Genomic DNA, 14,004 nt, shown 5'->3' on the forward strand with positions numbered 1-14,004 from the left:
ATGACAGCCGGTGCGCGCACTATCAGTCCTACATCACCATGCTTTGCCGAGGCAAACAACTCGTGTCCAGCAGAGCCTCTCCGGCGCGGAGACGTGGATGTACAGCTACGTTTTACGGATCGCCCGCGATCTGATGGTCCACGCACAGCGTGGCCGCACCCTCACCACCTCGGGGCCAGGTCACGGAAAACTCGGCCACACCAAGCGAGCAAAAGCTCAAGAAACAAAAGTCCCCTCAGGCCAATGACGACCTGGGCTCCGTGCCGATTACAAATGGCACCACATAGAAGACTTGAGGCTGAGAGATACGTACACGTTACGAAAAGCTGCAACTTCAACACCGCTCTCCCTGCGTGTCCTACCTCGTTCCCTGGATTTAGCCCTCCCCCCATCATGCAGGACTAAATTCCAGAATTCGCTCACTCCTGTCCAGGCACACCATTCCAAAGCCTAGGACAGGAGAGCTTGGAGCAGCTGCACTCCACAGCAAAGGGGTGCTCCTCGCGCTCGCGATGGAGCGAGCACCTCGCTGGGGCTTCCAGCTCTCCCAAGTGCCCCCTCGTGCCCCAAGCCATGGCGTCTCTGCCTGGCGGCCGCGTCGGGGTTTGCTCGTCACCATCCTCAAAGGGTGCGTGGAGCTGGACGCGAAACACCCCCTCAGACCGCCCTCGCAGCTCCTCGCACTTACTCGGGTGCCCTCCATCTTCCGAACACACGAATGGTCAGTCAAGGAAATCCGGGAAGTGGCTTGAGCGGTATGCTTCAGAGATCTTCATGCTGCAGCAGGTTGACGTTGCTCAACGGGCAGTTTATATGCATGGCGCTGTCGCAGCCTTGTGGTACGTGACATCGCACACCCGGACACCCGGTGCCATTCGTGTCATGTACTACAAGAGGAACAGAGATGAGGGAACGAGAAGAGCGATTCCGAGCATCTAAAGAGAGAGCACTCTATAATATCCGTGACTATGACCGTGACTACGACTGTGACTACGACTGTGACTCGTAGCTTCCCCTCTCTCAGTCGGCCTTGCCCGGGCGCCCCAGTCGCTCTGTCTGGGCCGTTCAGCCGATCGTGTTCACCGAGTGCGCTCGCCCAGTGTTCTGAGAGCAGATTTTGAAGTGAAGTCGAGATTCTCAAGTCACCCATGTTGTTGTTGTTGCTCTTTTTGGCAATCATGATCCCGTTTGGTCGGGTGAGTTGCTTTTCATGGGGCACCTGTAAGCCTCGGGCCGCAAGTAGCGCGTGAGCGGCTCATCTGACAGCTGCAACGCCCATGCGCGAGCTGCTCACGGGGTCCCAAAGTGGCAAGACGATATTGGCGCACTCTGTCCCGCTTTTGGAGGAATTCTAAAAGACAAGCAAGAAGAAAAGATAGAACGAAAGAATTTTGGACGACATCCAGCCACTTGATGAACCTAGATCTCAGTAGGGAGCGCCACTCTGGCAGAACACGCTACTAGATGTAGGCACAAAATGTTCTCACGGATGGGCCTATATAGACAGAGCAGTGCTCGGGGATTGGATCCGGCTATAGCAATTAAATTGACAAATCAAACCATTAGACCATCTTTCTCGCTGTTGGTTTAAACAAATCGATCTATAAAGACAAATCAGATGAGTGGCTTCCCTCGTTGCTACTGCTGGGGCCACGACCTGAGAAAGTGGATTGTACCGAGCCACCATGCGACCACATTTTCGTGCCTAAATCTAATTTCGAGGGTGGAGGTGTCATGATTACACGGTGCACTATGGGACAGATAAAAAGGAGAGGTGGCGGCGATTTGTATCAGGCAAACTTGTTCAATCTGATGTTTGTTTGAATCCAGGGGTCTATCGCCCAACTGCTATGTAAAACCCATCCCTCGAGTGACTCCATTCTCGCTTCTAGGGGGACGCCGAGTGTTAAGATGGAGGGGATACATAATTTGAGGTGATGTGTTGCAACGGGGTATCGTAAAAGAAAGGGGCCAAAGCAGATTTCTATGTATCCCAACAACAAGCACTCATCGATGTCCCAAAAATCGTTGATGTAAACTCCAGCTCACAAAGGGGCAAATGATGGCATTACAGTTGCTGTTGACTAAAAACTGAGGCAGTCAGTAATTGAAAGTGAAGTTGCTTCTCGAGTTTGATTGAAGACGTCGACTCACCCCGAACCCATGAAAGTAAAATCATTCCAAGCGGTCAGCCTCGCGAAGAAAATCTTGACGACGTCGATTTGCGTCAGATCCAAGCGTGCTCCCTGCAAGCATCAGTCCTGAGAGTATCAACTTCCTGCAAGACCGACGACCATCTCACCGCAATCCGTGCTGACGCAGGATGGCCTTGTACCGGTCGACATCCCTCATAGCCTTCCTCTCATTTCGCGCCCGCAATTCGCACGCCTCTTCTAGGCGTCGACTCCGATCGTTAGCCACGTCAAGGCTATTCTGTAGCTCACCGACTGAGAGACTCAATTTGTCGTAGCGTCGCCTCCAAGTATTAATCTCCTCAATGAAACTCCTCGCGCGGTCGCCGACACCATCCCGGATATCTTGCTCCAAACTGTGTATACGAGCCCGTAGCGAGTCGTTCTCGTTCGTAAGCTTGGTGTTCTTGTGGCGCAACCTCCTCATCCCATCTTCGCTGTCCCTACTGCTCCGGTGGTGATGATGATGGTGGTCAAACCCCCTCCTCAGCTCGCGGTTCTCGTGCTCAAGGTTGCGGACAGTAGCCTCCAGAGAGGGCACATGGGTCTGTAGCCTCCGTAGATCTTCGTCGCAGGTCCTCCAGTTGGCCTTGAGCGCATAGTTCTCACGACGAAGAGTTTCGTTCTCCCTGTTCAGAGCGCTCTCCCTGGCCAAGAGGGAGTTGTACTCCTCCCGCGTGACGTCGAGGAAGTCGACCCGGCGACCGCGGGAGGACTGAGTGCTTGCGTCATGGGGGTTCGAGTACGAGCGCTTCAACGGGGCCTTGACGAAGCGTCGATGTCCAGATGGGAGAGTCTCAACCCAGTAGTCTCTAGCCATACGACAGTCGGCGTATTTATTTTTTTGGGTCGCGGTGCCTCGGTCCTGTCGGTATTTATTGGTACTGTGGTTGCAGCGTGCAGAGTAGGAGAATGTGTTGTCGAGGTTTGAGCGAGCCCACGAGGACGGGTGTGGTTTCAGAACAACTTGTTCGACCAGACTTGATAGGTTTTGGTATGAGAACAAACAGGTGATCAAGTTGTGGTGATGTTGTTTGAGGCAAAGAGCGGGAGTGAAAGGTCCAGTGGATCTTCAAGACGGTTATAGCTAGCTCAGGGCAGGGAACAACGGACCGCGTACAATGGAGTGGAGTATGAACTAGAAATGCAAGTAATAGCTGCGTATATGTCTGGCAGTTGGGGAGAGCGAATGGCAGAAGAAAGAAGGTAGCAGACCAGGGGTTGCAACGGGGAGGGCTTGCTTTTTAGCATCTTGGTCAGTCGTAACGGCACGTCCTAGGCTTCCTTATAGGGCATGACAGGCGAGGGCTCCCGCAAACCATCTCGGGACACAGCGATATTATTATGAAGGAAAAGGGTGTGGCAGCATGAGGCTGATGTGTTTGATGGTGGTGGCTCGAGCTGCCGGGCACACACCACGAGGGTCTATCAGCCACGGCCTGGTAGTCATCTCGAGGGGTGAGCGACAAGGATTCTCATGAGGCCAGCCCTTCTCGAGCCCTGCTTGAGCCCTCCTTGAGGGAAACAGAAAGCGTGGGAACAAAGCGGGCGGTAGCCGTGTGTGATATGTAGGCGGGGTGCTGGTTGGGTCGGCCATCGCCAGCCCGTCTGGGGTTCCCCAAGACGTTGGCCTTCAGCTTCGAGGCCGATCTGATGTCGAGGTGTGGCGAGAAAGCGAACAAACACAATCCTCGAGCCGAAGAGATGGGACGGTTCGAAGCCGAGTCCTAGGTGTGTATGGGGCGGCTTTGAAAGTGTAGATAGTCAAGGATGACCCAGCCCCGATGGCCCGTTCTGTTCCTTTGTTTGTAGGCCTGACTGTTGGCCCCTTGGCCCATGTGGCCCAAACACCACAAGGATGAGGTCATGAGAAACGAGACCTCCCCAGACCGAAACTAGAGAGGCGGTACCTGATAATTTAGTCATGTTTCCCTCTTGCAAAAGGAGCGTGCACAATAGGAGACAGCAAATAGAAGAAGGCGGCAGATATACTGGGCAGACACAGTCATCATATTGAGATGGGGTGGGACAGCAGCTCACGCCCCCGACGTGCGGCCCTCGATCATCTCCCTTCTTTCGTGGTGGTTTGGGGTGGTACTGGAGGGCGCGTGTAGTAGCCGATCCATCAGTAACTGTCGCACCTGGGGGCAGGTCGTGGACCGTGAGCGTCAACAGACAGACGCTGAAGCCAATGGCGACAAGGTCGAGCCGCGATAGTGGGGGACGCGGGTAGGTGAGCGACGCTTGACAAGCCAGTCGGCTGCAAGGTGAAGTGGAAGAAGCTCGGGAGGCCTGCAGGTCCGCGTATCTGGCAGTACAGTAGCCTCAGATGCGCCTGCAGCGACTGCACAGGAGGGTCCATGGGTGTCTGGTGGGTGGTGGTGTGGGGGGGGGGGGGAGGTTGGTAGCGGGTGATGGGCGTGACCCCTGACCAAGTAGTGCAAGTGCAGGGAACAGCTGAACAGTGCACCTGCCATCCGCCATGTTGGATCGGGGCTGGGGCCACTTGCCGCGTGCTAAAACTCAAAGGTACATGCCCAGGTGGCCGCCCCCATCCTTCCCTTCCCGCTGGGAACGGCGCCCAGGAAAACATGCATCGCATCCTTCTGCGGCTGAATCTAAGTCCAAGCCTCATCCAAAACACCCCGAAGGATTCATGGCGGTTTGCCTCTGACCTTTTCAATCATCAGCCGGGTTGAGGCCTCGAGGCTGGCTGTCAGGTACCACCAAAACCGCAAGGGAAGCATCCAGAAATTGCGAGAGCGCAACTCAGGTTCGAGATCATCGTCATTCTGATCGCCACTATATGAGCACTCATATTTTCTTATACTTCTGCCTGACTAGAAAGCCCCTTGTCCTGGCAAAGGATCGTTGACCTCCGGACATGGATCGTCATAGAGACTCGGGTCAGCGAACTGTGGCTCTGTGCTGTCGTTGAGCGCCAGCTCTACCAGCGTGTCGCCAGTTGGATCATACGTAGGCCATCCATAGTCCAGCAGACCTCGAGCTGGGTCCCTCGCAAAAGAAGCCCATGCGCCCATCATGTACGCCGACACCGCGTTCTCCTGTTCCGAATTCTCCACGAGCGAAACATCCTGCCCAGTCCCAAACACCATTTCAACATCGGATCCGTGGTACGCACCGCTACCGCGGGGCCCCAGCCCAGCCGTCGAATTGTAAAGCCTCAAGTTGTCCCATTCGCCGTGGTATCGGTACCTCCAGGTCGGCACGAGTTGCTGGACACGGTACCGCGCCTGCGCACCGGTGGGGCACGTGAAGGCACGCTGGTTGAAAAGATCCCACTGCGGTTCCGACAAGTTGAGCTTCGCTGCATACGCGGACAGTTTGTACCACCCCGATTCAAAGTTAGTGTTGCCCAGGAGGTATGGAATGCGTGCGAATGAGCCGTTGCGTGCCCTGGCTTCATAGTTGGAGAATACGAGTTCCTCGTCAACGGTCGGATGAAATGTAGCCTGAGCGAGCGCGATCGTGGGCAACGGCGGTACTTTGGCCGATGCGGCCAAGATCGCAGAGGCATTTGCTTGCCGGACACAGTTCACAACCGAAGCGCCGTCTTCATCCGGCCCGCCGCACCCAATGGCCTGGGAGACATTGAAGAAGATTGACTGGGCATACGCTCTGGTGTTGGGATTGAAGCTGAGTGAGGTTCCAGAGTGAGAAATGAGGCCTGCGACTATAGGGTCGTCCTTCCACGCGGAGGAAAAATAGTCAACAGCCGCGCCTCCTGCACTCTGTCCGAATATTGTAATTCGCGAGGGGTCGCCGCCAAAGCTGGCGATGTTGTCGCGTACCCACTCCACGGCAGAGCGATGATCTCGCAGGGCTGCGTTCTGTGCCAGCCCGGGCGCACCTGAGAAGCCAAATATTCCCAGGCGATAGTTTGGTGTTACGACCACAACATCCTCAGCTGCTGAGAGATACTTGCCATTGTAGAATGGGCTGTGCGGGCCCGGTATTTGGAAGCCTACACGCGATGATCAGTAAGGATGGCCCTCGGGAATTATGGTCTATTAGACAGTCAGACTACTTACGCCCGCCGTGAAACCAGACAAGCACAGGTTTCTTTGCCGTTTTGTTTGGTGTCTTGGTCCATATATTCAAACTGAGGCAGTCCTCACTCGAAGGATTGCCCGTCTGTGCAGCAAACATGTTCCACACACGGAAGCCTGAGGGCTCCGAGAAGTTTGGAAACGGGCTGACTGGTGGCTTGTTCGACAAGCAGTCTGCGGCCCAGTCCGAAGCATTGTGAACAGTACCAGGTGGCGCATTGTATCGCTTTGGTGGAGCAAATCGGAGGTCTCCCACGGGCGGCTCTGCATAGCGGATGCCGAGGAATTCTGTCACTTCTGACCGATTTGGTGCAGCATGGCCGATGATGAGTCCACTCGTGGTGTTTGCAGTTGGTGCAGATTGACCAAGACCTCCAAGTACCGTGGCGGGGCCGAGCAGAAGTGCCGCCGCGATACTCAGAATCCTCGCCATGGTGGATGAGGAATGGAGAGGATTGTCGACAGCTTGTTGCCTGAATGTTGGAAAAGGAGAGACAGGCAAACAGCTAGTTCAAATAACACAAATTAATCGCAACCCTGGCTGCCAGGAAATTGTTTACCGGCATAGTCTGCCGAGAACATATTGGACTCGGGAAGGATTTAGCACTGCTTCGCTAGCGCGATGCGAGAATCTAGAGTGGTCCGCTGCATAAGGTGGACATAGTCGAGGTGGGACCTCCTCCTCAGAAGAACTTGACTTGGAGATGGTCTTGTGGCGTTTCGTGAATGATGTACCGATTGCCTTCATTCCGGGCTTCTATAGCTATATGGTATATTTGCCTTGCCGTCTGTCATGAATATAGCCTTGTATGACTAGTTCTCATGCCCTTGTAAGGTATTGATATGGACGAGCCTTCTCTCACTCAGGTATCTCAGGGCAATTTCTTTGATATACGGAGTAATTTTTCCGTGAACCAGATGTTTCATACGAATGAGACTCTGTTTAGTTTTATGTGGGTATCTTGCTGAGACTTGGGCATTCGCCTTAAATAAATCCATTATCCGTCCAGCTGCTGCCATCCCACCAAACTTCCTTAATCCGGCCATTCACTAGAAAATAACACTTGTTCATATCATTAGAGACTTCCAGCGGCTTAACTCCGTAGCCAGCCCATGTCGTCGCAGCTGTGACGCATGACATCCCACCAACACCAGCTCCGTGAAAGACATCATCAGTAGTTGAGTCTTGCCAACCGGACGCATCGCCGATCCATGTATATGTTATGTTACCACTCGAGAAATCTTGCATCAGTATCATGGTATTCAACTCGTCCGTATCTGCGTACCCCGCCACTGTGAAACCAGCAAGATTGCTCCTCTCGTTAGCGGTTCCGAACGGCAGTACAGGCTCAGCATCCGTGTCGTACACGGCAGTAAAGTTGGGATATCGCTCAAACACAGCAATCTGCCCGTCCATGTCTCTCCTGAAGAACAGTCTCAGCTCATTTCCGGAATGGCTCTTTGTCCGCGGAATGGCTAACAACGGCGTGCCTGAGGCAGGCGAGATGGGTAGCGTCTTGAGAGCGGTATAGGTCCCATTGAATATGGTCTCGGACACAGAGCCATTACTTCCCTGGAGGTAGAACCCCGGAGCGAAGCTTGCAAGACCGCTCCCGCTGGTGGCCGCGAAGCCCTGGTTACCTATGCCAGCACGCCGACCCACGGATGGATAACCAGATCTCCTGCACCATAGGGTCAGCAACAGTTCCTTCACTTCAGAAAATGGTGAAGAAGACTTTGAAACTTTGCGCATTATCACGTCGCAGCTTAAGGACAAGCCAAATTGATTGAAGAAGACATACCAGACTAGTCCCTTCAAGGTTCCCGAGATATCCTGATAGACAAGCTGTGCCTGTGGCTGAGGTGGTTCACCAGGGTTCCTGTTCCACAGCAGCGTGGTGGCTGTGAGCGAAGTGCCGGCGACGGCGCGCTCGTCAAGAGATAAGGTGGTAGGTCCCGCCCATGATCCATACAGGCTGTCGTATATGACGCTCTGGAGAGAGTCGTCTCTGCCCTGGAAATACAGCCAGATGGTATGCTCAGTGCCGTATCGCCACCCAGTGGCCGCAAGAGCTGTACCGCTCCGGACAAGACTGGTTGAAATCAAGGTGTCGTTGGCGGTACACTGCCTCCCTGTCGACGTACCAGAGTCCGAGTCTGAACCTGTGGAGCCCTCTCCGCCGCTTTTGTCTGAAGACGTACGGTTGAGCAGATATTCTGTCACCTGCCACCCCGCGACTCCTCCTATTACCATCGAGACGATTGCTATGAGTATGGTACTTCCGAACAACTTGAGTCTCGCATTCCCATTCTTTCTTCTTGGTGCGTCCTTCAAGTCAGGAGTGAAGATTGGGTTGACTTCATACGTCGTGTGTTGCTGACTTAGAGATATATAACGCTCATTCTGTTGATCTGCGGAACCCACTTGATGGGACGCTACTTCTAAGTTGGACTCTCGTACCACCTCTGGGTCAGTGAGAAAGGCTTGGTGGTGATAATGGTTCATCACCATCGACCCGCGCCTGGCGCTCAAGAAAACAGGCTATCACCTCCCGGTTAATCTCTGCTTTCGTTTCGCCTCTGTTTCGCGACTTCGTTTTGGAATCCAATATTTAACCAAAACTACCACGATACAATAGTTTTAGGGAGAATAGAGTGTATAGTTTGCCGCTCAGAATCGAGATCAAGATATGAACTCTCAAGGGGTAGGAAAGATTGGGCTCGACATTCTCAAGAGGGTCTGAGAACCGGGAATAAGGCACTGGGGGCCAGACGGTCTTGGTCTCGTTGCAGGCCCGCTGTCGCCTTGCCCTGACGGAATCAATAATGGCTGTCGTATGTCATTTTCTGTTGAAGTGTAGATTTGGGGGCAGATTTTTTTGATAGGCTGCGAGTAATTCTCGCTCGTACGGTAAGGGGTCTATTGCCAGCCCCTTCCCGCCTGAATCTCCCACTGTGCTGACCGAGCCAGCCACGGGGTAAAACAATGTCGATTTCTGCTCACCGCAGATGGTTTTAGACCAATGCATAGTAGATCAAACCAGCCCTGTCAGCACGCACTGCAAGTGGTTGCCTAGTGGATGAATGAGCCGGTACGGAAAGTCAAACCGAATTGTTAAAGCCTCTTCAGAGAAATGCTATTCGCTATATCTTGCATACAAGCTCTCCACACTCTATACCATTTATTTCTTCTCATCTTTTCTCGTCTTTGCCTTTTGTGAGCGACTTGCGTTTTCTACATAGGGCACCGGAAAATTCTTGTTTGGCAATCTTTCTAAAGGCAAATACAGGTGTCTCAATCAATCATCCAAGAAAGTCCTCATGAATGCTTCACCATGTGATAGCGTTGGCGTAACTATAAACATCGTGTAGGCACACACAGGGAATGATTGATTTAGAAAGCTCTGGGCCAGCTAAGCATCCTGTACAGTGCTTGGGCTCCTTGAATAGTCCGCTGATGTGGGACGCAATCATTTCACCTACGCATTCCCTACCATTTTGCGATAGCGCCCGCAAAAGCGCCCGCTTTTGCGGGATGGGTCGCAGAACGAGTTCAGCCCATTGCATCCGATAGGCCACGTAAGATACCTCTTGTATTTCTATTTTACAGGTGAAAGAGTTCAAGCGAAGTGTTTTCGCGGAGGGTCCCACGGAGGCAAAAGTATCTCTGGGGCATTATACGGTCCCGATGATTTGACCTCCATTCGTCGCCACCATAGGGGCTCAAATTGTTAGGCTTGACCAGGAAGAAAGAAGACGAGCAAATAGATAATGTGAAAACTGTCTGGCCTTGAACAGTGTCAATTATTAGCAACACAACCTGGTCGAGTCTCTGGATGAAGTCCTTCGCCCTCCCTTTATACCAAGCCAGTTTTACACATACAGGTTCATTTAAATATTTTCGCCAGCATGTCGCCGATGGGAAGAGTCGCTGTTGCGGGTGGATCTGACAGCATTGGAAAGGCTATCGTTGAAGCACTTAAGAGCGACAAGTCGTATGAATACATCGTGCTCGGTCGCAAGCCCAGCGACGACCCGAAAGCAATGGCTATCGATTATTCGGACATTGAAGCGGTACAACAGGTCCTTGAGGATAATCACGTTCATACAGTTATCTCCGCCGTCTCTCTGCAGAGCGATGCGAGCGGGCAAGCCCAGATGAATTTGATCGAAGCAGCTGAGAGGGCGCGTTGTACGAAGCGGTTCATGCCGAGTGAGTTCGGAGCCAAGTACACAAAGGAGTACGCAGAATCTGCCACCACATCCCTCGTAATCTTACTGACCCTCCTCCAGACATCTTAAGGCCCTGCCCGTGTATGCCTGGAAATTCAAGGCGATCGACCGACTTGAGTCTTCCGACTTGGAGTACACACTCTTCTCTAATGGCATGTTTATGGACTACTGGTTCTCACCATATATCCCATCTGCATTCAAACTCAACGTTCCTTGCTGGATCGACCTGGAGAATGACTTCGCCGCGCTACCTGGGGATGGCAATACGCCTCTGGTGTTGACACATTCCCGTGACGTCGGCCGCTTTGTTGTCGCTGTCTTGGGTCTACCGAAGTGGCAGAAGAGATACTACCTAGCGGGAGACCGGTTGACCCTCAACCAGTTCCTGCGTATCGCTGAGGAGATCAAAGCTGTCAATTTTGAGACGCACTTCGATGATATTTCCGCACTTGAAGATGGAACATGCACTCTGGTGCCTGCTGCAAAGGCTGGCTTGCCTAATGAATTCGCATTGCGCGATTTCATGGCAATGGTTGCTGCAGCAGGAGCTAGGACAGTTCGCGGCAACGGCGATTTGCCAACTCAGGGAGAGGTCAACAGCATGTTCCTCGACTTAAAGACATTGACTGTCGAGGAGGCAATTCGAATCTCTTACGGGGCATAGAGAGCGCAGTCGTATTATGATTTATCACTAGCCACAAATCTTAGCCCATTTGATGTTGGTTTCCGCTCGGACCGTCCTGTTCTGTGTTGTTTAGTTGACGTAGGAAATCACCATATGAGGATCTAACTTGGCCTGGCTTGAACCATGTATCCTCCGAGCTGAATTGACTCACAATTAAGAACTGTATTTGTACACAACACATTAGAATACGTTATCATCAATGCTTCTTCAGACTTTGAATTGTCGCTTTTAACAATTATATGTCACTTTATGATATCTAAAGTAATAGGATCTAACAGCACAGTAGATGATACATATTACCGCGCCTCAAAGAGACCTAAAACCTCAGTTGCTCAATCAAGTCCGGCGAGTTAATAAACTCACACCGCTCTCTCAACCTCTGGCTTGCCAAGGCCGGTGACGCCCCGGAGCCATCAACAGCAGAGAGGCCCTCATCCGGCCCGCCAGCCACAAAGATGTACGTCTGGCCAGGCTCCTTAAACGCAGGCTCAAACCCCTGGAACGTCTCCAGCCCCTCCAGGCTGGGCCTCCCGGTGCTCACAAACGAAGACCACGACCTTGACCCCCGGCGAAGCAGGGCGTGGTCCGACTCGTCCGGCGCGAACGGGTACCCGTGGACGTCGTAGTGCGACAGGTTGCCAAAGACGTAGGCGAGCTCGGAGGTGTGTACGACGCCGAGCCCGGGGTAGCCGACGAAACCCAGGATTGGGTCCAGGAGCGACTGGTTCCAGGCGTAGTGGTACACGTCGCTGCCGCTCGCGGCCATGTGCTCGCCGTACCACAGCGGCGGGCACGTCATCATGATATCTCGAAATACCCTGGCGGCGCGGTAGAACTCGGCCGACAGGTCGGCGTCGGCGTTGGCCTGGAAATCGGACACCGGGTACAGCGCGAGCAACTTGTCCACGTTGGCGTCCGTCATGGCGGGAGCGTAGGCCTGGAAGAAGGCGCGCGTGTCGTTGGCGGTCTGGATGCTCGGCTCGGTGAGGTAAGAGACGTCGTTGTCTGCCCAGCCTATCATCGTCGTCACGTTGGCGAACCTGCCTTGTCTGATGAGCTCGGATGGGGCGGCGGGTAGGAAGTCGCCGTCAACGACCGGGAGCCAGATGTCGCCGATGTTATGTGCAGTGTCGCCGATGTACGTGGCTAGCGAGGCGTCCATGAGGGCATCTTTGTCGAAGCCTCTTAGACAAGCCACGGTCTGCTCGGAATCTAGGCTCGTGGTATTGCAGCCCAGGTAGTCGACAAGAAGCTGCATGGCGTCGACTGTGAAGTTTCCGGTGATGCCGGGCTCGAGAGCCTGGCTTTCGCAGATGGCCTGTTGAAATGAAATGGGCTTGCTACCACCGTATGCCACAATCTGCATTCCCACGGACAACCCTAGTAAAATTGGTCACCGTCCATCCTTCGAGTTTCTAATAAATCAGTGATGCTTAACATACCTCCAGTTGACTGGCCAGAGACGGTGATCTTCTTCGGGTCGCCCCCAAAATACTCTATGTTGTCACGCACCCATTCGATCGCAAGTCTCTGGTCCTTCAACCCAGCATTCTCTGAGCCTTCAGACTCAAGCGCCGCAGACCGCGCAAAGCCAAAGACGCCCAGACGGTAGTTCAAAGCCACGTGGACGATGGGCAGCCCGTTCTCAACAGACTCCAGTATCAAGCCGTCAGGCTCTACTGTGATCTCGCTGTTTTGCCCTGACCAGAAGCTCCCGCCGTGTATCCAGACCATGACGGGTAGCTTGTCCCCGGTGCGAGTCCCTTGCGGCCTCGCCACGTTCAGATTGAGGCAGTCTTCCGAGGTGTCCGTCACATTCCCGAGGACGAGCGGTGCGCCGAGCTCGTCCCCAAGCGGCTGCGGGCATGAGGGTCCGTACGATTGTGCAATTACCTCACTGCCAGGTTCAGGGGTGTGTAGCATTGGAGGCTTGAAACGATTCTCACCACCTGTGTCCTGTCCATACGGGATGTTTAAAAAGACCTCGATTCTGTTGCGGTAGAGTCCCTTGTAGGTAACATTGTTTGTCGTATCCACGGCCGTAGGAACAGCAACCGCTAGGATACTACTCACTAGCATTTGAAGCCCATAGGGCAATAATGAACCCTTCATCTTTGCTGCTTGCTGTGAGGCTGCTCGCAAAGGCAGGAGTGGGAACAACCAGCGAGACGTGCAAGCCAGACAATATAAAGAGAGAAAAAAACACACTATAAGAAAATCTAAAAATCAATAGTAGCCAAAATCAAAATTTGATTCGCAATTCGGACAAGGAGACGGGGCAGCGGATAAACATCGGGAGGGCCCCGCAGATCTCAATCAACCCTGATCGCGACGCGAAGCTATCGTCATGCTCGAGCGGGTTGGCAGCCCGTCCGTGTCACGGATCCACCGCATTTACTTGATACGTATGAGCGTTGTCGCTGTTCACAACTCCAGGAGTCAAATAACAGGCACTCCGATGCGATTGTTCGCCACGAGCTCAAATTGATACATACACATATGTACGTAGCTGCAGCACGCCTGTACTCCAACCGGCCGTTGCTGCGATGGGCGCGGTCAATCTCTCCGCTGTTAGTCTGCTTATAATGTGTGTAGCAACTGATTTGTGTGCGATGCATCCTACTAGACTGGAGACAGTTCTAAGCACTCTCTCTGGAATGAGCGTACGCCAAGCGGCCTTCATCGGTCTCTGGTCGTGTCAATTGGCTGCAAAAGCCATTTCGGTCCATACATGATCGCGAACGCCGCTGAAGTGCTTGTTTTGGGTTTTCGCTTTTGCTCTTTTTTTTGTTCTCCGCGTAGGAGACGTGGTGAATCAGATCTA

The 14,004-nt window shown here is 53.3% G+C and overlaps 5 protein-coding genes across 5 annotated transcripts; 1 reads left to right on the forward strand and 4 right to left on the reverse strand.

Annotated features, from left to right (window-relative positions):
- Window positions 1-2,298: 2,298 nt before the first annotated feature.
- On the reverse strand, window positions 2,299-3,012 carry J7T55_006784 (uncharacterized protein; the record flags this gene model as incomplete). Its single annotated transcript, XM_053132486.1, has 1 exon — window positions 2,299-3,012. One exon carries the CDS (start codon window positions 3,010-3,012, stop codon window positions 2,299-2,301), a length of 714 nt encoding a protein of 237 aa, XP_053001547.1.
- Window positions 3,013-5,032: 2,020 nt separating this feature from the next.
- On the reverse strand, window positions 5,033-6,695 carry J7T55_006785 (carboxylesterase; the record flags this gene model as incomplete). Its single annotated transcript, XM_053132497.1, has 2 exons — window positions 5,033-6,177; window positions 6,245-6,695. 2 exons carry the CDS (start codon window positions 6,693-6,695, stop codon window positions 5,033-5,035), a joined length of 1,596 nt encoding a protein of 531 aa, XP_053001548.1.
- Window positions 6,696-7,247: 552 nt separating this feature from the next.
- On the reverse strand, window positions 7,248-8,516 carry J7T55_006786 (uncharacterized protein; the record flags this gene model as incomplete). The annotated part of the gene is made up of 2 exons (XM_053132508.1): window positions 7,248-7,944; window positions 8,065-8,516. 2 exons carry the CDS (start codon window positions 8,514-8,516, stop codon window positions 7,248-7,250), a joined length of 1,149 nt encoding a protein of 382 aa, XP_053001549.1.
- Window positions 8,517-10,171: 1,655 nt separating this feature from the next.
- Window positions 10,172-11,159, forward strand: J7T55_006787 (NAD(P)-binding protein; the record flags this gene model as incomplete). Its single annotated transcript, XM_053132518.1, has 2 exons — window positions 10,172-10,503; window positions 10,556-11,159. 2 exons carry the CDS (start codon window positions 10,172-10,174, stop codon window positions 11,157-11,159), a joined length of 936 nt encoding a protein of 311 aa, XP_053001550.1.
- A 337-nt stretch (window positions 11,160-11,496) lies between these two features.
- On the reverse strand, window positions 11,497-13,292 carry J7T55_006788 (carboxylesterase family protein; the record flags this gene model as incomplete). Its single annotated transcript, XM_053132529.1, has 2 exons — window positions 11,497-12,560; window positions 12,623-13,292. The coding sequence occupies 2 exons, from the start codon at window positions 13,290-13,292 to the stop codon at window positions 11,497-11,499; spliced, it is 1,734 nt and encodes a 577-aa protein (XP_053001551.1).
- Window positions 13,293-14,004: the final 712 nt, after the last annotated feature.

The sequence above is a fragment of the Diaporthe amygdali genome, assembly GCF_026229845.1.
Source record: "Diaporthe amygdali strain CAA958 chromosome Unknown NODE_1_length_4327563_cov_65_473760, whole genome shotgun sequence".
NCBI lineage: Eukaryota > Fungi > Ascomycota > Sordariomycetes > Diaporthales > Diaporthaceae > Diaporthe > Diaporthe amygdali.